Here is a 27,755-nt window from a genome sequence, read left to right on the forward strand (position 1 = left end):
CAACCAGGAGGGTGTCCCTGCAGTGCGGGCCCGCGTCCGTGTTCTATCGCCCCAAGCAGGGAAGTCCATCACAGTGGTGATTGGCCTACCCTGCATTTTGGCTGGAAGGGGGTTGTGTTGGACTTGGCCCATTTGGCAGGTTCACCCCTGAACTTTTTGCCTGGTGTTATTAAATAATTAATAGTGATGTCTTGGTTTCTGCGCACTTTCACTGTGTCCCAGTGGAAAGTGCGTGCGCACTCTGAGTGCGTGGAGTGAGATAGGCCTGCCCTCCCATAGGAATGCATGGGGAATGTGTGTGTCCCTGGTAGTTCCTGATGAGTGGGGAGTGCAGGCCCGAGTTTGGTATGTGTGAACTCGTGAGAATGAATGCTGCGAGATGGTGTATGCGGCATGTATGTGTCTAGTGGGGAAGTGCTATTCCTAGACATGGCTGTACATGTGCTGTGAGGGTGCTGGCGTGTAATTGGCTGGAGCTGGCTGGCATGCCAGGCTCCAGGAAGTCTGGATGGGACTGCCCGGTGGTGAGTGGGAGATTAGCATGCTGATGGCTGGGGAGGAGTGTATCTGTGTCCTGAATGAGGCTGGGTTTTCCCCTGACAATGCTGGCTCCGCCCCCCTGTGGTTCGTCTAATGACCCAAGCCCTGCCAGTAAATAGAGAGGGTGGTTGAGCCATCAACAGTACTCCCAGACCAGCTGCGACTGGTTCTGCCCCCACCCTGCACCTAAAGACAAAGGGAAAAGGTGTATAAAAGAGGGGCTGTGACCCCATGAAAATGTTCTTGTTCCCAACTTGAATCTTGCCAGGGGCGTGCTGCTGCTTGGGCTCAGGGGAAGGCTTGCCTCCCTGGGCCCTGCCCAGCCCCTGGACTGCTGAGATGCTGGAATACTGAAGGACTTGTTGCTTTTTGTGCCTTCATAGCGCTGGGAGCGCTGTATTTCTTGCCTAGCGCTTGGGAGCGCTTTATCCTGCTTATAGCGCTTGGGAGCGCTGTTTTCATGCCCACAGCGCTTGGGAGCGCTGTTCATTCGAGCCGGTGCCCACCCGGCATTTCTCCGTTTGGTGAAGGGGTCCTGGACCCCCAGCGAGTGCCTACCTCGCTCATTTCCTTATTATTGATTTTGAGGGTGCCCACCCCTCTTTTGACCCCCAGTTTTCACCGCCGCGGCCCGAGCGCCGCAAAACAGGAAGCCAGGCACTGCGGTGCCTGGGGCGGGACTTCCGGTTTTGGAGGGAAGTCCCGCCTGCCGCCGCGCCCCGATTGGCTGCCTCTGCCACCGGGGAAAAAGGAAGGAGGATGGGGCTGAGCAATGGCCGCCCGGGGCTCCCATGATGTGGAGAGAGCCCCGGGGCAGCCAGAAAAGTGTAGCGCCGGTGTTGCGGGGCATGGAGGGAGCCCCGGCCGAGGTGTCCGCCCGGAGCCACGAGAGCTCCGCTTCCCGCAGTCCTGGTCCCGAGATGGGGGACCGGGAGAAGCGTGGTGCACCCCCCCCCCCGCCCAGAGAAGCAGCCGGTGAGTAGAGCTGCCTGGGAGGAGGGCGGGGGAGGAGAGAGCACCTACTGAAGGCCCCAGGCGCTGGAGGCCCTGTGTCCCTAAGCAGCCCCCGCTTGACAGTGGGGCTGCTCAACGATGGGGGCATTTGTTGGCTTGAGGAGCAGGATGGCTCTAGAGGCGCCCCCCCCCCTCCCGTTATGTTGAGAGCCCGGAGAGGCTCGAGTGCTGAGAGGCTCACCGCCCGTATTTGTTTCCGAGCCCAGAGAGGCTCAAGAAGGCGCCACAGTTGTTTGCAGAGCCACAGAGGCTCTGGAGGGCATTTATTGATTGTGAGTCCCCGGAGGGGGGACTCCAACGTTGGCACCACATTTGCTCGAGCCCAGAGAGGCTCAGGGGCATTGCTTAGTTTGAGAGCCTAGAGCGCTCCAACGATGGGCAAGTGATGTTCTAGAGCCCAGAGGGCTCCCACAGTTGATGCAGTTTTTGTTCCTGAGGGGCCAGTGAGGGCCCCTGGCGCAGATGTGTTTCCAGCTGCCCAGCAAGTAGTGGGCAGCTGCACCGTGTAGGTATTTCTTTCCCTAGGGACATGTACTGTGGACTTTAGGAGTGAGGCGCACTCCTTCATCCCTGGCCTTTCCCCAGCTGCGCAGCATTTAGTGCCAGCTGCAGCGTTTAGGCCCCCTGTTCTGTCCCTCAGCTGCCCAGCACTTTGTGGCGCAACCTGGACCCTGGACTTTGATGTAAGTTCATGTTAATGTGATTTCTGCAAAGTGCTCTTTGCTGCACCTCTGAATGTGTTGTTGATGCGTCATGTGTTCCTTACACCGCTGAATGTAGGTTCTGCATCATGTGTTTTGTCCCCAGGTCTATGCCCCTACTTGTATTGTAATACTTAGGTGGTTGTTTTTCCCTAGTACAGGTGGTGCTAGTGAGACCCTGGTTACCAGTAGTTACTGGTTGTGTGCTATTTTGTGCTAAAGTAATTTCATATTCTAAGTGCTATTTCTGAAAGTGTTACTTCTGATTCCTGACAGTGGTCCAGGTGGCCCTGTCTTGTACATATCCCCTGTAAATTCTGCCCGTGCCTCTGGCACATTGTAAAGTGTGTGTTTTATCTAATGTGTTTTGGTGTAATACAAAGGCTATTTTTATATAACCTTGTGTGGAGTTTCCTTTGTGGTGGGTCCTGGGTGTTGTTGCTGGGGTGCGTGCGCAAATACTTAACTTACACCGCCTCCAAGTTTAGCCTTGCTGCTCGCGCCACGTTACCTAGAGGGTGAGCAGGGGTTATCTTGGCGTGTAACTCCCTTGCCCGGACTTGGGAGTGGTGGTCTCTGACTGACTTTGGCGAAAGCCCTGGCCAGCCAGGGATCCCATTTCCAACAAAGACAGAATTAGGAGGTCGTGTGGACCGGATTTCCTAAGGCAGACACCACACTTTAGGGCATATTATCAAGGGGGTTTATCTCCGCTTTTTTGGCTTTAAAAGCCAAGAAAGCGGAGATAAAATTATCTCCCTATTACCTAGCTGTCGCTAACACCAGATTTCCCTGAATCCCTGGGTGAGTAAGATCGTGGAGAGATATGTCAATCTCCAGCTGGTTAGCTTCCTTGAAGATAACCAGCTGCTAGACACCACCCAGACAGGGTTCAGGCCTAAGCATGGAACAGAATCCGCCCTCCTTATGGTCATCGAGGAGTCCAGGAAGATCCTAGATCAGGGAGGATCAGTGGCAGTGATCCTCCTTGATCTCAGTGCGGCGTTCGATACGGTCAGTCATGCCACCCTACTGAACCGTCTCGCGAATGTCGGCATTGTGGACAAGGCGTGGCTCTGGTTAAAATCTTTTCTGAGCAACAGGTCATTCCAGGTGTTCGATGGACAGACAGTGTCCTCTAGCATTCCCCTGAAGTGCGGAGTCCCGCAGGGCTCCTCTTTAAGCCCCGCGCTTTTCAACATCTATATGAGGCCACTGGCTGAGGTAGTTCGTCCGTATGGAGTTAAGATCATATCCTATGCGGACGATACCCAGCTGGTGGTCTCATTAGCGCAGGAGGCTCTCCAACCATGTTCAGGGGGACTTGCCGAATGTCTGGAGGAGGTGAAGACCTGGATGACTCGGTCATCATTAAAACTTAATGGTGACAAAACGGAGCTTATGCTCCTAGGCCCTGCCGACCCCACATTCTTCAACTCATTGTGGCCCCCCTGTCTGGGTCCCCCTCCGGCCCCGAAGGATAACATCAAAAGCCTAGGGGTATGGCTGGACAGGAGCCTCTCACTCAACACCCAGGCCACAAAGCTCTCAGCCACCTGCTTTGGAATACTCAGGACACTGAAAAAAGTTCTTCCTTTGCTCCCAATGGAGGCAAAGCAGATAGCCATACAGGGCCTGATACAATCACGGCTGGACTCCAACAACGTCCTATATCTGGGTGCACCAGAGTACACCTTAAAGAGATTACAGCTGGTGCAAAACTGTGCCGCGCGTACTCTGCTGGAGATTCCTCGTAGATTATCAGTAAAGGCGGCTCTGATTAATCTTCACTGGCTCCCAGTGCGTAAGAGAGTCACTTTCAAAGCAATGTGTATTGCTCACCAGGCTTTCTGGGATTCGGGTCCCCTAATCATCCGTGATCTAGTAAGCCAGTATCATCCAGGCAGAAATCTGCGCTCTAGTCAGGCCTTCATGGCAACAGTCCCCAGAGTCAAAAGGTCTAGATCTGGCGGAAGGACGTTTGCCTTCAACGCCGCCAAGATCTGGAACTCCCTCCCGTCTCACTTGAGATCCAATCCTGATCTCGTTTCCTTCCGAAAACAATTAAAAACACACCTATTCAACTCCGTTTAATTTAACTCAGTTTCTCCACCTTTTTCTGGCTCTCATCCTCTTTTACCCTCCACTTGGTTTCCTTTTTTAGCGCTTGGACGCCTCAGGGCAGCAATCGCGCTGTTATAAATCCACTTTCATTCATTTCATTCATTCATTCACACAAGAACACAACTCACTCTGCATTGCCAGAGACACACCGCTCCTCCAATGCTGACACAAGCACAGAGCTCATCCTACACTCAGACAGGCACACCTCTCATCCTTCCCTGACATAGGCAAACAACTCACTCTCCTCTCGCACAGCCACGTTGCCCATTATGCACTCACAAAAACACAAAGCTCTGCCTGCACTCACACTGACACAGCTTGTGTTGCATTCACAAGAGCACATGTTTTATCTCGCAGTCACATTGGCACATGCCTCGCTCCTCACTAACACAGGCATGCCACTTGTGGTGCACTCACACAGACATACCTCGCGACCTTCGGAAACATGTATGTGTTGTTTTGTATTTGGTGACAGTTTTTTTAAGATTATTTAACATTTCATAGTCGCCATAGGACACTGTTAGATACAGAAAGGTGTTATGTTATTTGTAATCTCACACGAACAGGCAGAATAAGTCACTGTAACGCTCCTCCCCTCTCTCTGTACTTGCCCTCAGTTCTTTTAGCCCATACATTGGTGCTCCAACGCCTCTACAGCACCCTCCCCTTTTTCATCTCTTCTCCCCCTGCGTGCTGTGTGTCCCATCACTGCAGGCAGCTTCTTACATTTAGCAATCCTGTAAATGCTTAACGACCCCAAACACACCAACCCCCCACTCAAGGGCATTTTCAATCTACACAACCTACCCCCTCGCTCTTTCTTCTAATGATAGCAACCCGTTTATGTTCATGTTAATTTCTTTTTTAGTGCCCGGGCCTATATTTGATCCCAATCCAACCCTACTCTTTTGAGTCTAGACTGTCCATCCTGGTGTTTTACGAGGGCTTTCATTGATCCCAATGTTATCTTACTTGAGGTCTACATTTACGGCGGCATCATAACCTTTTAATTTTCTTCACTTTAATGACCCATTAAGATCTCCGCATTTGTTTTTGTTTCCCTTTGAACTAATGCTGATTTTTGTGAAGTGACCAAGAAAGGAGAAATGCGTTTGTAATTTGGATATCAGTGGTCGTACTCTAAACGTTATAGAACACGTCCCTATGCTCAACTCTGCGTGCTTTATATCCGCCTGCTTCATTTCAAAGTTCTTTGATTTCTGGAAGATGAACATGATCCTGTGTAGGAGAGTAGGGTCTGCTTCCTATGGTTACCCCCACTTTTTGCTGTGTTTCACTGGTTTTTCGATTTTAGTATGGCTGTGGCCCTGCTAATCAGGACCACAGCCTAGTTGTTCTCTCACTAAATGGATATCATGTTCTTTAGGAACATACCAGATTGGTTACTGAGTTACCTTGGGAGCCCCTAGTATATGGCACCCTTGGTACCAAGGGCATAAGTACCCCAGAGGCCTACCAGGAGCTGAAGCATGTATTATGCCACCCCTGGTAAGCCTTCCAAAATGGCAACACAGGTCTGCACTTGCATCCTGGGTAAGGTGGTGTAAGCACCTCTTACTTAGATATAGTATACCTATATCTACCTACGCATATAGACACATATTAACCTATAAGTCACTCCTATGGCAGGCCTTGACAATCCTGAAGGCAGAGTGCTTTGTTTTGTGTGAGAGGGAGCCCTGGCCTGAGCTGAGCCCCTTTGCAGCTTTCAGAAATCCTTCCTTATAGCTGTTCTATGATATAGCCATACCATATACTACGCAGTTTTGGCGGTGAGGGTAGCATTCCACCCTTCTAGAGGGAGAAGACATGTACACACGGGTACACCCGGTAATAGTTTTAAAGAGCCTCAGCATCACAAAATGGATGCTGCTGCCACAGACACGAGCCTGACCTCCTGCTGCTGGACGAAACTCTGGCAGGGGAGGCTTGGACTATAGGTTTCCTGTCCCGGGAGGTGCCAGCACCTCCCTAGACTGGCTTTAGTGTATTGGGGCAGGGTGGGTTGCATTCAGTTAATGCTTTTCAGACACAGGCTGGGGCACAAAAGGTGCTCCATGCATTTCCCAGTTCAAACGGGTTGCTGGGGCACCCTTCCCCAGCTCTGGTGCGAAACTGGACAAAGGAGAAGGGGTGTAACCACCCCCTCCCCAGGTCCTCCCATAGGTGGGACCTTAAGAGTTAGTCCAACCCATAAACCTAGTATAAGTATAGGAACCCAGTCCCTAGGACTTTAGATTACCCTGGATGAAACTCTGAAACATGAATGTTGGACCTTCGACATTCCATATCAACTGGAAGACGGAAGTAATCTCCCTTGGGGTCAAGGAGTGACCTCCCAGTTCAAACAGGCACTGAAGAGCATCTTGCCGATCTGCATTTTCGAGGCTCCCGCCAGATCCCGAAGAATCTGTGACACAGGACATGGACTTCCAGACATCTCCGAGGCTGACACGAGTCCCCAGCAGAGCTGAGATCTGTAGCTATCACGAGAGACATGGGACCGGAACTCCTGGACATCTTGCAAGTTTGCAAGTGCACCTACTTCCTGAAGTTGTGCATTGGGCAATTTGTTGCCCATGCCCTGAGCACCTTTTGCACCGAAGCTGAGAGGCCTGCACTGAGTGTTCTGTGAGTCCCCTTTCTTCACCACAGCTCGAGCCTCCTTCACGATCTCTAGTCCGTTGGCTAGTGGGTCCCCACGAAGGACAATCCTTTGTTTCTTGGGCTCCTGGTTGCTCCAGACGTGCCCTGACTCCCCTCCAAAGGGTGAGTCTCTCAGACCTTGCAGGTCTGCACCAAAGCCAATCTTGTCTTCTTGCATGGGTTGCTGTTGCCTAGGCTTGCTGGGTTCAATTCAGATACTGACACTGCAGCAATCGACATCCGACGTGGGACAGCTTGAATCCAGCTCCTTGTCATCGTTGACGCCTCCTGGTCCTCGTGGCTGAAGAGTCAAGCTTCACCTACTTCACCTTAAAGCACCCGAAATTGGCTGGCATCTTCCTGTCGCCATCCTGGTCACTGGCTAATGACCCAGACTCTGTCACCTCTGCTTTCAGGTTCTTCAGATCTCCGATCCACCCTTGGATCCACCCGGACACTTTTCCTCTGGTCGCCTGCAGCACTTCTTCGCAGCTCTCCATTGGAATGAACAACGAAGCCGGACACCAAAAGACACCTATGCACCCGGCTTCCCTGGGTGAGGTAACACGAGTACTCCGGTGCTCCCGTGGGTCTCGACTCTCGAGTGACTAAGTCTAAAAGGGTTCCATCGTAGTTCACTCCCAAGTGTCCTTAATCTTTAAAATTGTAACTTGTATTTCTTCCATAGAAGTCAATGGTGATTCGCGGCTGTGTTTAGGCACTGCACGTGTCCCCCGTGGGTCTCCTGCGTCCCTACCTTGGGTGGTTCCTGGTTGCCCCAGCGGTTCTTCTAGGCCCTAGGCCTCACTTCTATCCCTCACGTGGTTCTTATACCAGTATTTTAGTATATGGTTTGTGAGGCCCCTAGATTATAACGTTTACTGTGCTAGTTTACTGTGTGCTATTTAAGTTCTTGTATTGTACTTTGGCCTCTAGCCTCATAAAGAGACTAGCGGGGTTGTGTTTAGAATAAATACATATATTTGATATATATATATATACCTTGTGTGGTGTACTTTCATTTGATCATTCAAGAGATTATAGACTGGTAAAACAAGCTGCTTTACATTCCTTCAAGACTTAGCCTGAACACTGCTCTCCACAGCTACCACTAGGATAGCTTTTTATAAAGGTTGTCTAAACCTACCATAAATAAGGGTCGTTTGGACTGGTGCAAGATGCCCACTAGAATAGTGGACATCATATGCCAGGCCAACTTCTCACATCCTGCAGCTTGCCTTTCTAGACAGTCGACTAACAAGAGAAGGATTTATCACCTGATTAATGTCCTTATGGTTGCCCCCTATTGTTTATTATTCGGTCTCGAAGCTCAAAATGTATATTTTGATATAAAATAGTCCCAGTTATCTGGGTTGTACACAAACCAGTAAATAATCCGGTTCTTAACAAACTCGGCAATAACCACTCTTTTTAATGTGGAAATGTGGTGGCAACACTGTCAAAATTACTGGGGGTGTCGGAGAATGGATTTCTTTTTTCCCTTGGAAAAAGTGAAAAAATTTTGCAAGTGCAAATACACATTTTATAGCTAGTTTGGCAAGTGTAGCAGTTCCCCACTTACTTTTACATGTTTGTAAATACTTGAAAATGTGGATACACTTGCAAAGCTATAATTATCAGAGCACTTTAGATCTCTTTTAGTTCACTCAGCATCAGCACAGCACTACCTGAGCACCACCACAGCACAGCACAATCTCATCAACACAGCACTACCTCATCAGCGCACCACCACCAGTGCAGCAACAACTTAGCACCACCTCAGCACCAGCGCAGAAACCACCTCAACATCAGCACAACACCACCGTCACATCAGTGCACCGCCATCAGCGCTGCCACACATCAGCAGTAACTCAGCACCACTTCAGCATCAGTGCAGCACTTCCTCTGCATCAGCACAGCCCCAACTCAGAATAACTCCCCACCACATGAACACCAACTCAGCACTACCCGAGCGGCAGTGCAGCACCACAGCACAACTCAGCATAGCACCATGCCCTGATCAGTGTACCACCACCACAGCAGCACCACCTCAGCACCAGTGCAGCACCACCTCAACATCAGCACAGCACCACCTCCACCTCAGTGCACCACCACCAGCACAGCCCCACCTCAGTACCAGTGCAACTCCAACTCAGCACTACGCAGCACCACTTCAGCATCAGCCATCACCTCAGCACAGCACCACCTAAGCACCAGCTCAGAACCACCTCACCAGCACCACCTCAGCACCAGCGCAGCACCACAACCTCAGCATGACTTGGTACCCCCATAGCATCATTCAGCACACCTCACCATCAGCACAGCACCATCTGAGCATTAGCACAGCACCACCTCCTCATCAGTGTACCCCCACTAGTGCAGAACCCCCTCATCACTAGTGCAGCACCACTTCAACATGAGCACAGCACCATCTCAGCTTCAGCACAGCACCACCTCTGCATTAGTGCACAATCACCAGTGCAGCCCCACCTCAGCACCAGCACAGCCCCACCTCAGCAGCAGTTCAGCACCAATGAAGCACCACTTCAGCATCAGTGCAGCACCACCTCAGCTTCACCTCCGAACCAGCACACCACCACCTCAGCACCACCTCAGCCTGCCTTCAGAATCTGGCCTCTGTTGCTTCTCCCCTATTGTCCGTCCACTGCTAGTGTTGTAATTCAGGTACGATTTCCCAACTTCCATCCTACAGTTGTTTATGTCCCCCCCCCCCCCCCCCCCCATAAGAAAAAAAACTATACAAGTCTGCATTAGAACAGGCAGGAAGAAGTTGCCAGAATTGCAAGGGCAAATAAACAAGAAGATATTTATTCAGTTCATTATTTTTAATAGGGTTGTTCAGTTGTACATAATGTCTTCTTGGTTATATATAAAGTAACAAAATTGCTTAAAACACTTTTCAACATGCTGCATAGCAACCATATTGTTCTACAACATAGCTTAAAAGCATTGGCAAAACCAATAGCTCTGGCTAAACACTTTTAAGGTCCCAAAGACGAGACCTATTGGCTATGCCACTGCTTGTTTAAGATGCGCTGTGGCAGTAACAAGGTAAGTGTACCCTATGTGTAATAGGGCCCTGGAGGCGGAAAGATCACCTCACCAAACCTGCTGCCAAACCTGCCGCCTATCTGTTACATCAGCTACAACAACTGCCGCTGCAAAACGCCACAGCGTCCTTGTCTCCCCCTGTGGCTCTGCAGTCCCAAGAGAGCGGGAGCTGCAGCCAGGGAAGCCAGGAAGAAATCGGGAAGTCGGGACAAGGACAGGAGTTCTTCGTTGGGGTGTCAGCGGTAAGTGGCAAGCGCGGCCGCCAAAGTAGGCATTCGCAGCAAGTGTGAGCTCACGGTAGAGGTGGAGGCACGATCTACCTCGTCCCGTGGGCCGCCGCCTGCCTTCGCTCCTGTCACTTGAGCTATTCCAGCCATTCCAGCTATTCCTCTACTCTCGCCCCATTCCACCTCCATTCCTCTGTAGCTCTCCTACCCAGAAAGAACGCAAGAACGCCAGCAGATAAATAAGTAAGAAGTCAAAGTACACCGGTTCTTTACCCTGTGGTGTACAAAAGATTAAAACCAGGAGCACTTGGGAAGTATTAAAGATTTACGTATTCAAGGGGCGGTAACAGCAACACCCAACACTCCAAGAATACCTTACCCCGGGGGTCATAGGTGCCTAGGTGGGTGCCTAGGTGCTTGGGCAGCAAGCAAGCAACCCACAAAGTAACTTAATAAGAGTAACAAAAGCAAGGCAATCACATCCAAGCAAGTTATTCTGCTCAGTAAAAAAAAAAGTGAATAGAATTGCATAAAATTCATGCCATCCGCGCAAATAACCCACCATGAGATCAGGGAAAGTCAGGGGGCACCGGGCGACCAGTAACAGAAACTCAAAGAGGAGGGAGAGGACCAAACAGAATTGGGAAACTTCAGTAAGTTTGGGGACATGGAGCAGGAACAGGATTCGGAACTAGACTATGATCAAGAGAAAGACAGGGAAAGCAAAATGGAAATAGACAACACCCAAGAAGACAACTACACCCTTAGTATGGCCACTTGCTCCCCCACCAAAATTAACACCAAAACCAATAAGCGGGCACTGTAGGAGGATGGATATCTGACTATGGTTACCTTCAACTTTTTGCCTAGTGTTTAGCTGGTTTTCGACTTAGCTGGCCTGAGATCTTGCTAATCAGGGCCCCAGGTTATCTGCTCTCACTGTAAAATGGACTCCATGTACTTTAGGTACATCTCCAATTGGATGTTGGGTCACCTCGTGAGCCCCTGTATAGTGTATCATAGGTACCCAGGGCATAGGTGCATCCAAGGCCTACCAGGGGCTGCAGCATGAATTATGCCACACCTGGCTGGCCATCCAAAATGACACCACTGGCTGATCACTCAGCTGGGGCAAGGTTGTGTAATCACCCCTTGCTTAGGTATAGTATTCCTATACCTACCCTTATATATAGACACATATACACCTATAAGTCACTCCTATGGCAGGCCTTAACAATCCTAAAGGAAGAGTGCTTGGTTTTATGTGAGATGAGGCTCTAGCATGAGCTGAGCCTGTCTGCAGCTTTCGGAACCATGTCCTTATAGCTGTTCTATGATATAGCCATACCATATACTCTTAAGTGCATTTTAATCCTCGCGGATAAACGCTAACTCTGGTTTGGCTTTATCAAAACATGTTGTGTAAGGTGTCATACGCTTTGGAATACTATTCCCTCGCCAGTTCTGGTGACGGGGGTAGCATTCCACCCTTCGAGAGGGAGAAGACATGTTGTTCCTGTTAATCCCGGTTAAAGTTAACCAGAGCCTCAGAATCACAAAATGGATGCTGCTGCCACATACACACGTCTGGCCTCCTGCTGCTGGGAGTCATTCCAGCGAGGGAGGCTTGGACAATAGATTTCCTGCCTTGGGAGGTGCTAGCACCACCCCAGACAGGCCTTAGTGTATTGGGGCAGGGAGGGCTGAATGAAATGAGACACTGCCTGGGGCACACAAGGTGCTCCATGCATAGTCCGGTTCAAACCAGTTGCTGGGGCACTCCAGCCCCAGCTCTGGCGCGAAACTGGACAAATGGAAAGTGGTGTAACCACCCCCTTCCCTGGTCCCACCCATAGGAGGGACCTAGCAGGTAATCCAGCCCCTTTGATTAGTATAAAGGTAGGAGCTGAGTCAAGAGACTTTAGATTTATCCTGAACTGAAACTTGAAATGAAACTCTGGACCTTCGACATTTTACTGCAACTAGAAGATTGAAGAATCTCCCTTGTGGTCAAGGAGTGACCACCCTATGCAAACTGGCACCATCCAGCGATCTGCGGTTTGCTTTGTCGACGCTCCCGACGGAGCCCGAGCACAGAGCCTGACAAGAACTGGACTTCCAGACTTCCTTGAGCCCGATCCACAGCCAGAGCAAAGCTGAGACCCGTGGAGGCGACGAAAGACGTGGGACCAGACATCTTGAAAAACCTGCTCCTTGCTACTCGTGCAGCTTCTGAGGCACCCTCGAAGTTGTGCATTGGGGATTAAGAAGCCCCAGCCCCGAGCACCTTTTGCACCGACGCACAGCCCCCCACACTCACTGAGTGCCGCGTGGAGCCTGCTAGTACTTTTGTGCTTGACGCCTCTGTCCGGTCACTTGCTCGTTGGATAGTGGCCCCTGTGATGACGAACCTTTGAATTTGAACCACCTGCCTGAGTGCTCCAGGTGGGCCCCTGCTTCCCTGAAAAAGAGAAGCCCCCCAGACCTTGCTGGTCTGACTCGGAGCGAATATTCGAATCCTGCGTGGGTTGTATTTGCCAAGGCCTGTTGACTCCAATCTGGAAGCCGACACCCCCAACAGCGAGATCCTTCATGGGACAGTTTGTATCCAGCTGTCGTGGACGCCTCCTGGTCCACGTTGCTGCAGAGTCAAGCTTCACTACATCACCTGATTGCTTCGCGACATCGCCTGGTACCTTCCTGGTCACTGGCTAGTGACCCAGACTCTGTCCCCTCTGCTTTCAGGTTCTCTTCATCCTCGATCCTCGATCCGCCCTTGGATCCAACTGGACACTTCTCTCCTGGTCGCCTGCAGCATCTTTTTACAGGTCTCCATAGGATTCAGCGACGAAACCCAACACAACTTGACACCTAGGCACCGAGCTCCTGTGGGTGAGGTAACGCGGGCACTCCGGTGCTCCTGTGAGTATTGACTATCCTAGTGTCCTAGTTTTCAGTAGCTTTCTCTTAGTCCATCCGGAAGTGTCCTAAATCAACTAGTTTATGACTCTTACGTTCCCATTGTATCCCTATGGTAACTCGCATGTGTGTTTAGACACTGCACACGCATCCCGTAGGCCTCCTGCTTCCTAACTCTCATTAGCTCAGCGTAGCCCCAGCGATTCCCTAGGCCCTAGGCCTATCCTCTGTTTGTGACGTGGTTCTTATACCACTATTTTAGTATATGGTTTACAACGCCCCAGGGCTCGACTGTATTTTGTGCAACTTAATTGTATGATAATTGAGTAACTTGTTATGTGCTTTAGCCTCTGACCTCATAAAGAGTTCAGAGGGGTTGTGTTTATAATAAATACATATATATTTTATTTATAACCTGTGTGGTATCCTTTCATTTGGTATTCAAGGGGATACATATGGTAAAACAGCTGGCTTCACATGCTCTCTGAAGTTTTAGCCTAAGACTGCTTTGTCCATGCTACCACTAGGATAGCTGGTCTATAAGGTTGACTTTACAACCATCACCATAAGGGTTGTTTGGACTGATACAGGGTACCCACTAGAATAGTGGACATCACATATCAGGCCAACTTCTCACAGGCACTCATTACTGACTTTTTAAAAGTATGTTGCAGTTTATCCCCGGGGAAGCAAAAGGCCCACAAAGCAGCCAAGGAAGTAAAGGAAGCAAAGGAGGCAAAATAAGTCAAGTATAAATACAAGGGGGCAGTGTGTGCAATGAGACACACAAGGATAGTGCCAGCAGAACAGCAAATAAGGAAGGCACAGAACAAATGGTCTTTACATTTTCTGCATCAAAAGATGCAAGTCGTGTCAGTCCCCTTCAGAGCCCTCCAATCGATCATCATGGATCCCATCAACAGTCCATCCAGGCTGTAGTCCACAAAGACCCGGGATTAAACTGGGAGTCTGCATCCAAGTCTACGTCAAAACAATGGGCCTGTCAGGCTCAATCAAACCAAGTTAGTCAACAAAACCAGCAACACCAAACAGCCCAACAAATCGCTCAGCAGTATTGTGAAGAGCAGAGCCCGGAGGATAACCTGGTGCACTGGCAGGATAGTATTGATAGCCCTTGCACAATACTAAACTCATCGGCAGATCCACAACTCGACCAACCACTTGACCAATTTGGGGGTCAAACAATCCATGTACAAGAACAAACCTTCATTAATTTGAAATCACCAACTAAGCAAGCTCAAATCGCACATCAGCTGAACCAGGTGCCATCTCAACAAAAGAGAAATGGATCCCCGTTCAAAAACTCCCACGAGACTGAACAACTCAGTCCAATCAGCCACATAGAAGTACAAAAATCAGCTGCACAACGACGAAGCATCAAGAAACCAGAGGGACAACACTTCACGGAACAACAAGAAGGCCCATCCACAGGACCATTTTGGGACCAGCTATTAGGCACTATGAAAACGATTGGCTCAGCCACAACCTACTATGCTGACAAGTTGGATACTCAAGTCGAGCTACTAAATGTAGTAGCTTTATATGTGCAGGGGATAGATCAAAATTTGCACGACTTAAACGCTATGATAACAAAGGTACAACAAGCGCAGAACATCACATACCACATGTGCCATTGCTACCAAATAATCGATAAGCTTGCAACTGTTCCAACCATAATGTCAGAGCTGTTGGGGGCAGTTAGGGAAACACAATTCAACTCCACAACACCCACGGAAAGAGACCCCAAGGAAGTAGATAGAATTAATGAGGATACCCCTAACATTAATATTACACCTTCAAAAGAGGAAATTAACTTTCAAGAAGGTAAATGCAGAAACTTACCAGCCATCGAGAAAGAGTCTGAACGACCAGAGGAAGAGCTGAATTTGGAAGGCTCATCATCAATTGATAGTCAAAGTAACTTACCGAAGGAAGTTGCACAAAGCAAGGAACAAAAAAGCTTGAAAACACCCCTCTCAAAAAGGGAACGAAAACGCTTGAGGAAAGCAAGGAACGGTAAATCAAAAAAAGTCATTCCACAAATATTACTGACATCCACCCAGGAAAGTCAAGATAAAAGCGATGAAAGTAATAGTGATATAATTCAAAACTCAAACAAACGGAAGGTAAATCTCAGTGACCCCCTCCTGAAACACCAGGGTCAGATCAATCAATCGCCAACATTCAGATCACACAAAAACAAGTACTGAATGCTATAAAAAAAAAACAGAGATCCGATGGGGTGCCGGGACCAAACGGTTTGCCCAATACCCTATTTAAAAAAGACTTAGCATTTTGGTCTAACCACCTAGCAACACTGTTTGCGCATATTTTGGAATCTCACACCATCCGTGATTCTTGGCGAGGAAGAATATTACATCCAATTTTCAAATCAGGGGCTCGTGCAAATCCCTCAAATTATAGGCTAATAGCCCTCATTGATGTTGAAGCAAAACTCTACGCTGCAAACTTGCTGAAAGACCTAGAGGATTGGGTAGACAACATCAAATTGATCCCCAACATTCAGACAGGCATGTGAGCCAGAATGGGCACTCTAACAAACATATCCGCTGTTACACTTCTGGCCAACCAATCCATTGCCAACTCAAAAGTTCTGTATGCATGTTTCATGGATCTCAAGGTAGCCTACGACAAGGTCCCCAGACTAGTCTTGAGGGCAAAAATGAAATCCTGGGGAGCACCCACAAACTTATTGAATGCAATAGTCCATCTCTGCACAAAAACATGGGTTCAAATAAAAATGGGAGATGGTTGAACCTTAACAAACAAAATCACCACCCCCAATGGCCTAAAACAGGGGTGTGTTCTAGCCCCCTGTTTATTTAATATATATACAGCCGATCTAGACAACAACTTACGTTTGACATTAGGTGACCCCCAAAACTGGGGAATGTGAGAATAGCAAGTTTGCAATACGCCGATGACATTGTGCTGCTATCCCAAACACCTTGTGGCCTCCAACGTCTGATAAACAAACTAGTAGAATACACAGCCTCAAACCAACTACACATGAACTTTAATAAAACAAAGGTCAGGTGTTTTTCGAGTCTGCATAAAAACAAAATTTTATTTGGACGATCAAAAGCAATCGTTTGGACCAGGAGGGAACATATAAATATCTGGGATTCATTTTGGATCGCCACCTTAATTAGAAGCAACACCAAGAACAGCGGAAAACAAAAGCCAAACAGCTATTATTTGCATTCAAATCCTTGCAAAAAACGACCCACTTTTTAAAGGTTGTGGCAGCCACATGTTTACCTTCAATTACTTACGGTTCAGAACTCCTAAACACAAAGGACGCAACATCTCTGAACATCGCCCAAGCCATTCTCTTTAAAAACCTTTTTAAATCCCGTGCCAAATTTCTCAAGCCCGGGTCAGACTAGAATTTGGGTTTAAAAACCAGATCATGCCAAGACAAGGAGCGCTGGCTAATTATTATTGGAGAATGCGGGCAGCTGAGGAAGACTCCCTGGCACATTGTTGTTGGCTGGAAGTCGAAAAGCAATCCAAATCGAGTAATTCAGTTTATTCATTCTTAAAGCAATCGATTGAGGCCTTGAAGTTAGAGGAAGCTTGGCACACAACACAACACCTTCCTATTCGGAGTTTAAACAAATAGTTAACAAAACAATATATCAAATGTCTCATGAACAGGACAAAGCTTCATTGACGATGAAAATCAATGCATGGATCGTGTTGCCAACCTACAAAATGTTAAAGACTCAACCATACCTTTCGGAACATTTTTCAAATCGAATGAAGCAGCAACTGATTTTACTGAGACTGGGAGTGTACCCAACTAAAGATCTAATCCCAAAATGGAAACACACCTGGCTCTCAACTGACTGCTGCCTCTGCGGACAAGGAGATGAATCAGTGCTCCACTTACTCTGCAGTTGCCCAGCATTATCATCTAAACGGAAAGAACTTTTGCGAGCGTTAATGAAAAAAGAACAGATAAGGACGTGTAGATCAGCCGTAATAAAATGTTTAGGAGGGTCAATTGTGCAATTGCCTTGTAAAGCATTAAAGATTATGAGTTTAGCTGCAAATGAACTAGAAAAGAGAGACAGAGAACTTGAACTGGCAAAGCAAGTAATGTGGAAAAGTCCAGACAATTAGCCCGACGCCAGGACAAGAATGAGATAACCTTTTGGCAGGTTCACCCCGAAACTTTTTGCTTTTTCCTAGCCTGTTTTTGGGACCTGGTGTTGGTGATTTTAGGCCTCTGCGGGGTCCGCTTTGCAATGGTACAAGCAGAGGGGGGCCTTATGCAGCAGAAATGGGTTGCTGTGGAAAGTCCTCCAGGCGCCCCAAGTTTGTGCCGGTCAGTGGGGAGCCTGGCGTCGTGATCGCGATGCGCCGGGCACTGGGTGCTAGCAATTTCGCACTCACCCCCGGTGGCGGAGGGAGGGGGCCACTTAAATTCCGCAGCAAGGCAGTCCTAGAGCACCCCCAGGTTCGCCACTGCCATGAGCGACAGGCCCAGGGCCCACAACAGTCAGCAATGCCGCAGGGAGCGCCGGAGGGGGCGGGGGCGGCGGCAATTGGAATCCTCATCTTACCGCCATAGTCCAATGGCAGTCCGCTCTCCCCGGTCCCGCTCCGATTCGAGGGGGGGGGGGTGTGGGCAGCCCACCGGAGGTCGCAGGGAGCCGAAATGTCGGTGCTATTCCGCCAAAGTATCTTGGGCGCACTATCGGCCTGCTCGCGGCCCAGCGGCTTCTCCTACGCCTCGGAGTGGCGTAAATGGCCGATCCGGCACCCGCACAGCCCAGGCTCCGAAGGTTCGCCCCGCTTCAGAACGTCAGGTCGAGATACGGCGTTCCACAGCTCCGCTGAGGCTGCAAATTGCCCTGGAGGCTCCGCAAGTCTGCCGGGTGTGGTGTTGGTGGTCTGGGCCTCCTAGATGCCAAATTTAAGGATTATATTACGGATTTCGTTCGCTGGGCGGCGAGAGCCTCACAGTCAGGTGGCCATTCACCAGAGCGCCACCTAGCGCTCCTTATCAATGGTTGTTAGTTGCATAAGATAAATAACAGCAACTATGACTTGTATATAATATTGGAAAAGCTTCCACTTAAAGCACTGGTGACATCACGACAGTGTTGCTGTTCCTGAGTTTCAAAAAGAGAAGGGAAATCCAGAGAGAAAATGACTCTCTTTAAAGGATTTCCCTTCCCCCTACAACGCTCACCTGGCATGTCGTCATGCCGTAACTTTCCACTTCTGAGTAGTGTGAGCAGGGTACACCGATGTGCCTGCTGTCTCGAAACGGGGCTCTATCGGGCTCTGTTTTGTGCCCTGGCACTTTTCTCCAGTTAGCAGTGACAGCAGACTGCTGTCACTGCAGTTCGGAAAAAAACGGACTATCTGTGACCAGCGCACAAAACAGAGCCCGATAGAGACCCGTTTCGAGGCCCCCTTAAAAAAGTTGCCGGAGCTCAGACCCAGTGAGACCCGGCCTACTTAAAGCCCTGGATAGCTCAGTGGGTTAGTGCCTTTGTCACAGAGATCCTTGTGTTACTTGCAGTTCAGAAGTTACAATCCTAACATAGGACAGTAACCAATGAACTGTCATCAAAGAGCTGCATACAAACATAGATGGTATAGTTAGAACTTAGCTTTTTTTGTTTTGTGATATAGTTAGAACTTTCCCAGTCTTTCATTATTCTAATGTTGCTAAATTGAGTATGTTAGGGCAGATATACATTTTTATCAGTAAAGCTGAACCCCATGGAATGCTCTTTAAATCCTAAGGTTGTGTTTCCCCAGACCAACCCCTCTTAAAATATCCCACCCACCAGTATGGATGATATGTGATTCATACACCTTGTAATCCTCATGGGCTTATGTGACATTCCCTATAGACTGATTTACATACTTGTATGATTCATTGTCTCTGTATAATGTGTGTGTGGTGTAAAGTACTGACACACTACACTGATATGAGTAGCACTATGCAAAAAATGAAATGCATATGAGAGAGGGGCTATGTAAAGATAAGGGGCACTGTTGGAGGGTGGCAGTGAGGGAATCCGAGGAGGAGGTAGTAGAAGGGGCTATGGAGCGATGAGGGGCACTGGTGGAGGGTGGCAGTGAGGGAATCTGAGGAAGAGGTCGTGGGGTGGAGGGGGGTCAGGGAGAGATGAGGGGCACTGGTGGAGGGTGGCATTGAGGGAATCTGAGGAGGAGGTCAATAGGGGGAGGGGCTATGGGGAGATGAGGGGCACGTGTGGCGTGTGGCTTTAAGGGAATACAAGGAGGAGGTCAATAGAGGGGGCCATTGGGAGATGAGGGGCACTGTTGGAAGGTGGGGGTAAAGGTATTTACGGAGAAAGAGGTTATTGGTGCGGTGCCAAATAAGACTTTCGCATCAGCGCTGAAGCCGGCCTTTCTGTTTTTGTTTATTTAATTAGGAGTCGGGTCATAAGGGCTACTGTGGGACATACTTTAAAGTGCGTGCTAATTATATTTACTGCTATATTTAATGTTTTAACCCCTTCGATGCTCATGACGAGCTGGGCTCGTCATGAGGTAGCCTCCTGCTACGCTCATGACGAGCCCAGCTCGTCATGAATAATGGGTTTTTGTAAAGAAGAGCACAGGAGGGGAATTTCGCTAGCGCTCATGTGGTTAAGTTTGAAGGTGATTTTACTAATCTTTTTACTGGGAAAAATGAAAGTGGAGCCTGATGTTGCCTGATATGGGGCTGGGGCCCAAGGTCAGCTGTGAGATAAGGTGCACTGGAGAGGAGTAGTGGGTAATCAAGCCTGTAAGGGAGTGCGTTTCAGAGTCCGGGGTCAGGTGGAGGTAGTAATGAAGAGGAATTCTCCCTGAAGGCACGCAGAGGGAGCCCGAGAAGTGTCACTTGCCTGATACTCCTGCGTCAGAAACCTCCTCTTCCCATCAAAGGGACATTACATGGAAAAAACACTTTTTGAGAGTGATCACATTTAGAAAGAGATTTGGGAAAGAGTGCGTTTTACTGGGCTTGTAAGACTAAGAAGAGATAAAGGAGGGCCCTGAAGCAGGCCTGCCTAGACATATATGCGACAAATCGAGCCTGCAGTGGCCCACCCGAATGCACCCTGGGCCCACCCATATAAAAATTCCTGGAACCGGGCCTGGGCAGGCCACCCTCCTTTTCAAATTATTGTAGAGATACAGAGACGCCTAGCACTGGCTAACATGCCAGGCTCGAACCCCCACTTTGAGGTATGTTGTGAATTCTGCTGTGAGTGAGTCTGTGAGGGTGCCGGACGTCTGTGTATAGAGTAAGAGTGTCTCTGCTCCGGAGACTGCCTGCATGCACTGGAGGGGCTGAGATGATGCCATGTGGGGCTCCTCTGCTCCTGCGGGTGCGTGTCGCAAGTGACTTGCTTGTAACTTACAGTCAGAAAGCAAAGCACGCAGGTACATGGATGTGCCTGTACCAGCAGACGTCTTTTTGCAGCACTGGGCCCGCGCACTGGGCATCGGAGCACGGACCACAGATGCAGGTACACTCCGGGCGACCAGCACACCGAAGCAGGCCTGTTCAGACACACATACAGCGCTGCGAGTCCCCACACAACGCTGTAACTAGATGTTGTTATCACTCAGGGCCGTGGGCTAAAATGACGGCTGCCGATCGACCCCGAGCATTGGATCGGATGAGGACGGCACTTCCGGGACCTGGGTTTCTCCTCGCCGACTCTCGCACCCAAGGTGAGCCGGTTTCCAGTGCAGGTGTAGAGAAGTGATCCCTGCTCTTCGGCGAGAGGCTTACCTGGCAGGGACACCATGCGATCCGTCACCTGACCCTAAGATGGCGGCGCCGTTGCGACATTGGGCCGCTGACTCCCGCTGTTCGCATGGTGAACTCCTGGAATCTTCCGGTGTATGGTGGGATCCGGGGGCACCAGCGCGAGTAACAATGCGCACCCCTGTTCTCTTCTGCAGAACTCACCATATGGTGCTAACTCGTGACTTGCCTGGTTCCAAGATGGCGGCGACTACAGACCACCGGTACCACCGACTCTGCCAGATCGATCTGCGCACTGCTGAACCTCTGCATCAACTGGTGGGCCCTGTATTGCAGCGTTCACCCTTCTACTACTTTCCCTTCCAGCCGTCTCGCCCTCAGCATAGGGATGCCAAATAACCAAGAGGCGTTATGAGGATGCTTCATCTTACAGCCACACCGCTGCTGTTGCCTTTCCGTATTGCCAGGTACAGGGGTGCAGTTTCGGGGAGAATCTCGACACTACTGCGTGACGCCCCCGGGCTTTTCTTTGCTGTCTTAACCTGGGGGGGCCTTCCTGGACTGCGTCTCTGGCACCCACGCAGACTTCCACAGACATTTGGCGTGCTGCGTGCAGCCTGAGGGGCACTGCTGCCCGTGCGACCCAGAGACTGTGCCTTTGAACATCCTCGGTAACTCTGCTGCCCAGTGGCCCCTGAGCGTTTGCCCATCTAATTGACTCATTTTGGTTTCGGTGGTGCCCCAATCCCTTTCCCTCCTTGCTCCTGTGGCTGCCCCCCTTTGCTCTGCTCCTCTATTCATGGACTTCTTTATTATTATTATTATTATTTTTTCTTTTGTCCTGATCGCCAGTTTGCTGCTGCTCTAAGCCGCTTCTTTCTCCCCACCCTGGCCCACCATCTTGTCCGTTCCCTCTGCCTTTACCCTTCTCCCTCGTTTCCCACTTGACGATGCTCAAATGTTTCTGATTTGCCTTTTTTTCCAGACCCCAGTATCCCTCCCACCCTCCCTACTCCCACCCAATTCTACTATTTGTATATATATATATATGTATATAGAGATAACTCTAGTCACTAGTATATGCTGTAGACCATTGTACTCTCTACCATTCCTATGTGACGCTTAGAGTTTATCCATTTGTATCACTTCCTTGAGTGACTCTCTTCCTTGTGTGACTTAACAACTTGTACATTTGCAATTTTTTCTGCTTGTATCTTTTATGTAATGCATGTAATCCAAAGTCCTTATGTATTGAAACTCGTTCTTATGTAAAGCGCTCTGACACCTTCGGGTAAAGTTCGCGCTAAATAAAATCACATTACATAAAAATAAAAAATAAATAAATAAACTCAATTAAAAGGGGCTTCTTTTTTATCAGCTGCGGAAGGATGAAAGGTTGACTCGACAGCGAATGCATTAACCTCAGATTACACACAGGTCTCGTCCCTGCAACCTGCGCATTACCGCCAGGTCTATTTTAATCTGAATATGGACTTCGAGGTATGCTGCACTGCGCCGCTTGCAGCACGGAGGATGGCACCAGGCATGCCACGGGTTTAGAAGCGCTGTCGAGGGAGATTCACTGCCCTTCCCCAGTTTCACCCACCCTTCCAACTCACCTCCAAACTTCACCGTTAGAAACATCCTGTCTCCTCCGGGGGCGAGCCTTGATCTCGAGCGGGGCCTGGCTGCGCTTCAGCCTTGGAGGGCGCTCTGTGCTCCTCGGCGGTGCGCGGCCCAGACCTCCCCTGCCTCCCATCAGCATCCGGCCGCAGGGCGGACCCGTTCCCCGGCACCCGTTTCCACACCAACAGCCTGCAGCCTGCTCTCCTTCTCACCCGACGGGTTTTACCTCCAGAGCGAGCCGGAGCTGGCAAAGCCGGCCCGGAAAGGGCTGTAATTAGGCCCCGGGAGACAGGGGAGGGCGCTGCCCCAGCCGGCCTGTGTTTAACAGGCTCATTTCCCAGCAACGGGGAACGGATCGCGAAGAATGCGCGGGGACTCCACAGAAGAGGCCAGACCTTCACTGCGGCAGCCATGGGGGTGATGGGGACGGACGCACGCAGCCCCGGGCTCAGGGTGGAAAGTGTCTGCAGGGCTGGTGTTGGCTTGTGCTTCTTGGTTCCACGACAGCCCTAAGGGACTTTGGTTTCAACGCATGGACATGCTTCTACATTTATTTATTTTATAGAGCTGAGAATAAATCCGGCAGGGCTTCATAGCGCTGTACCGAAGAAGAGGGGTGTGTAAACATCAGGCGGGAGGGAACAACGGGTTGAGTTCTGTGCATAGCAAAGCAAACAAGGTGTAGAGTACAGCGTGTGTTGGAGATCTGCGGAGGATTGCAGTACAAAAAGCTTGCAGGTGAGCAATGGTGCACTGGACTGGTGGGCACAGAGCAAAGGTCAAAGGTCAGCAGAGGAATACTATTTAGGATCATTAATACTAGGGCATACATAGTATGTTGATGAAACGGAATAAATACATGCGTAGAGGTCTATAACATGGATTGCCGACAATCAGAGTACAATTATACAAACGCAGGGATGCATACGTAGGTAACAAGCATTTGCAATGCAATAGGCCTCGCATTTACAAAATAAAAGCATCTGTTTGTTAAACAAATGCTTATTTTTGTAAAAGCCCAATGCCACGCTTTCACTTAAATAGCGGCCACGCACCTTTCCTTAGACATGGCTCTTTTAAAGGAAGGGGCGCTGCCTTGATGCACGTGAAAGTGCGGCATGGGGGCTTTGGCAAAAAAAAAAATATTTGCAATGCAATAGGTCTGGCAAGTGCGAGAGTTCAAGCGATTGGCATTTATAATGCCAATAGCTCAAACTCTCCTAAATTGGACATCTATGACATTGCAAAGCAACGGCCGCTGGTGTCCTGGCTGCTTGGAAAGTGAAAGCGCGCATGGCGTGCTGAATGTAAGGAAAGCACGTTGTGACTGCAGTAGGGCAAAAACCATTAAAGAAAATAGTGCTTATAGAGGAAATAAAACAAACCATGCAGCAACAGAAGTAAAACGGCCAGTCCTCAAGGGAGGTTTCAAATAAAGACAAGGCGGTACTAAAGAGGGATTAACAAGGCGATTAAGGAATCAGAAGCCAGTATTTACAATGGACAGTGACACAAGCCAACGAAAAATATGGGTGGAGAGTGGGCAGAGCTTCAAATCCCTAATTCAATATAGTATGCCTTGCAGAGCAGCGCATGTGCTGCCCAGGCTCGACCTAAAAAGTGGTAGTTTGTATCCAGCACTTTTGGTCATAGAAGCAGAAGCGTGATTTTATTTATCTTTATGAGTTTTCGTTCACCAACTAAGGCGTCTTGGCGCTATGGAACATTGAGAATGTTACAATAATCAGTTCTCAAAGGAACACATTCCAAAAGCACTGAGCATGAATATTGGGAAATATAGAAGGACTTTTCCCAGAAGTCTTTGTGACTAAAAGCATGCCAAAAAGACTGCATTAACCTGGAATTTAGGGTAAAAATGTGCATACATAAGACTCCTAAGGATGTAAGTGTCGGTGCTGGGGACTCGGCTTCTCCCATGGTCCTGGGCCATAGGTTATTTTTCCATTGCTCAGTGTTTTCTTCTACTGCAAAAATCTCAGTTTATTAACATTTAATTTGCGAATACCTAGGAGCCAGTGCGGATGAGGCATTGACGACCAAACAAGAGGTTAATGCTATGAAATCCTCAAGTTTTTGTTTTTGAGGATGCTTCAGAACATTCTAATGCTGCTACCAGAGAGTCCCAGAAAAGAGTAATATCATCCCGGATTGGTTATTGCCATGCGTGTTACCCAGGACTCCCTTAGGAAACTATCCGACAGTGGCGGATGGTGACTTTTGAAAGTGGTGAGGCGTAAAAGTGTCGAGGCGTAAAAGTGGCTGTCAAAGGATTGAAGCAAACAACCCAGTCCTATTGCCATTTGAGGGATTCATGATGACAAAATTATGCATTTGTCAACAAATGTTGATAAGCTGTTCTGTTTAAAAGCACATCCAATTGAGAGTGGCTAATTTGTCAATACAAATGAATTTATACAATCAGGAAACATTAATCAGGCGTGCAGGCCTTGGCCCAGTCTTGCCACCATCAGTAGGGTGTGCAAAATCTGTACAGGGGCTCATTTCTTTTATTTGCATTGAGAGACGAGCTGCTACTACAAAATAAACATTTTGTGGAAGGAATGAAACTCTTTCGAACCGAGAGAAGGTTGGGAATTTAACAAAATACCTTAAGAAACAAATAAAAGTGTCTCCTGCCTGGTGTGTGCAGCCTGTGTGCCCTTCACAGCCAGGTCTAGTTAAGGTATAGAAAACCTCAGAAAATAATCTGTACAAGCGGACTAAATATGAAATCGAGAGAACTGTCTCATTAATAAGCAAAATAAACCAAAACCCTGTAACTAGAAGACAAGAAAGAAAGGAAAATTGGATGTTTAAAATATTAAATACTGTTTACACGAGGAAAACAAACAATGGTAAGAGCTTTGGATGTTACGAAACACTCTTAACTTACATGCCCCAGTCAGTCCGGACATGCTGAATGGCTAATTGTGCCTGCTTTCCCCCCGTGAGACAGACACAGACACAGACAGACAGACAGACAGACAGACAGACAGACAGACAGACAGACAGACAGACAGACAGACAGACAGACAGACAGACAGACAGACAGACAGACAGACACACACACACACACACACACACACACACACACACACACACACACACACACACACACACACACACACACACACACACACACACACACACACACACACACACACACACACACACACACACACACACACACACACACACACACATACACGTGTTACCATCCTTGTGGGGACTATGTGTGAACACCTGCATTGTGGGGACTAACCTTTCCCATTTGTTTAAAAATATACCAATAACAGAAAAATGTTAAGAAAAAATTGCTAATACGGGATCCTGCTTCAAATTTGCAAATATATTGTTTTTTAATCGCGCGCACAGAACCATCTTTGTGGGGACTTGAACATGTGTTACCATCCTTGTGGGGACTTACTCAAATATTATTATTTGTGATTGCATGTCTTCATAAAGAAATGGCTAAATGTAATTTTTCAATGCTGTACTTAAATTACATTATAGTTTAGTCATATGTGAATAGCTCGTGTCCTACGAGTGGACAGAAAATAGATTGTGATGATAATTCATTTTTAAGCAGAAGCTTATAACATATGAAGTCCCTATAAAGGAATTTACAGTTATTTGGCTTGTTACTGAGTGCTAAAAAACGTTTAGGAATAAGGAAACAACACAACATTGAGTTAATTTATAGGCCAAAGATCCTGCAATGTGGTCTGATAGGAAAGCCAAGTTGAGATTACCTAGTTCCTTTTCATCAATCTCATTACTAGGCATAATTTTGTTGTATGTTGGTGCAATAATAATTCCCTTAGATATGGTATGATAGTATAGTTATGTTCTGCAACTGAGAGAGAGAGTCTGTGGTGATAGTCATTTTTAAGCCACTGCAGAGATAATGTGTGATTATATTGAAATTTTGTTTAAATATAGTCACTCTCAAGTTCCTATACGCATAGTGTGTGATTATATTTATGTTCAAGTCCCCGCATAGACAAGGTGTGGTTATACTTATACTTAAGCCCCACAAATGTGGTGTTTGATGCTAGTTATGTTTTAGTCACATGAGATAGTTTGTTATTAGAGGGATGATCGGGTTCTCACATAGATAGAGTGTGATGTTAGACATGCCTAAATCCTTCAAAACAGCATCTGATTATAATTATGTTTGGTTATATTCTTTCTGATGTCCCCCTACAGATAGTGGCCCATTACAGTCATTCTGCAGATCCTGCTAATATAGTGTGTTATTATGGAAGGGCCTATGTCCCCACAGAGATAGTTTGTGATTATTGTAATGTTCAAGTCCCCACAGAGATAGTGTGTAATTATAGGGATGTCCAGGTCCCCACAGAGATAGTGTGTAATTACAGGGATGTCCAGGTCCCCACAGAGATAGTGTGTGATTATTGTCATGCTTAAGTCCCCACAGTGATGGTGTGTGATTATATTCATGCTCAAGTCCCCACAATGATGTTGCATGAATAGTCATGTTAAACAAATCACAAAATATAAACAAACAAGTTCCCGCTGAGATGATGTGTGATTATTGTTATATTCAAGTCCCCCGCAGAGAGTGTGTTATGATAGTCATATTCAAGTCCCAGTAGAAATATAGTATGATGATTGTCATACGGATGTTCATGTAGAAATAGAGTGCCATTACATTAATGCCCAGGTCCCCACAAATATAGTATTTAATTATAGTTACTCTGAAGTTCTGATTGAGATAGTGTGTGATTATATTCATGTTAAAGTCCCCTCAGAGAAATCGTATGATCAGTTATGTTCAAATCCCCACATAGATAGTTAGTGATCATAGTTATGTTCAAGTCCTCACACAGAGAATGTTATGATAGTCAAGTTCCCAGAGAGATGATGTATAATTATAGATATGCTTACGTACCTGTAGTGATAATATGTTATTATAGTGATGTCCAGTTGCCTACACAGATAGGGTGTGATTAAAGTCAAGCTCAAGTCCTACATGGATGTTATATGATTATAGTGAAGACTAGGCCCCAAAGAGATAGTGTGTGA

At 48.1% G+C, this 27,755-nt stretch overlaps 1 protein-coding gene across 1 annotated transcript in view; it reads right to left on the reverse strand.

Moving 5' to 3' along the window:
* The window catches only part of C11H22orf15 (chromosome 11 C22orf15 homolog), a 116,376-nt gene extending 93,477 nt beyond the window's left edge, over window positions 1–22,899 (reverse strand). The window contains exon 1 of the mRNA XM_078667820.1: window positions 22,679–22,899. Within this exon, the coding sequence (XP_078523946.1) occupies window positions 22,679–22,703 (25 nt within the window). The 5' untranslated portion in view covers window positions 22,704–22,899. The remainder of the gene's footprint in view (window positions 1–22,678) is intronic.
* Window positions 22,900–27,755: the final 4,856 nt, after the last annotated feature.

This window comes from Lissotriton helveticus, chromosome 11, assembly GCF_964261635.1.
Source record: "Lissotriton helveticus chromosome 11, aLisHel1.1, whole genome shotgun sequence".
NCBI lineage: Eukaryota > Metazoa > Chordata > Amphibia > Caudata > Salamandridae > Lissotriton > Lissotriton helveticus.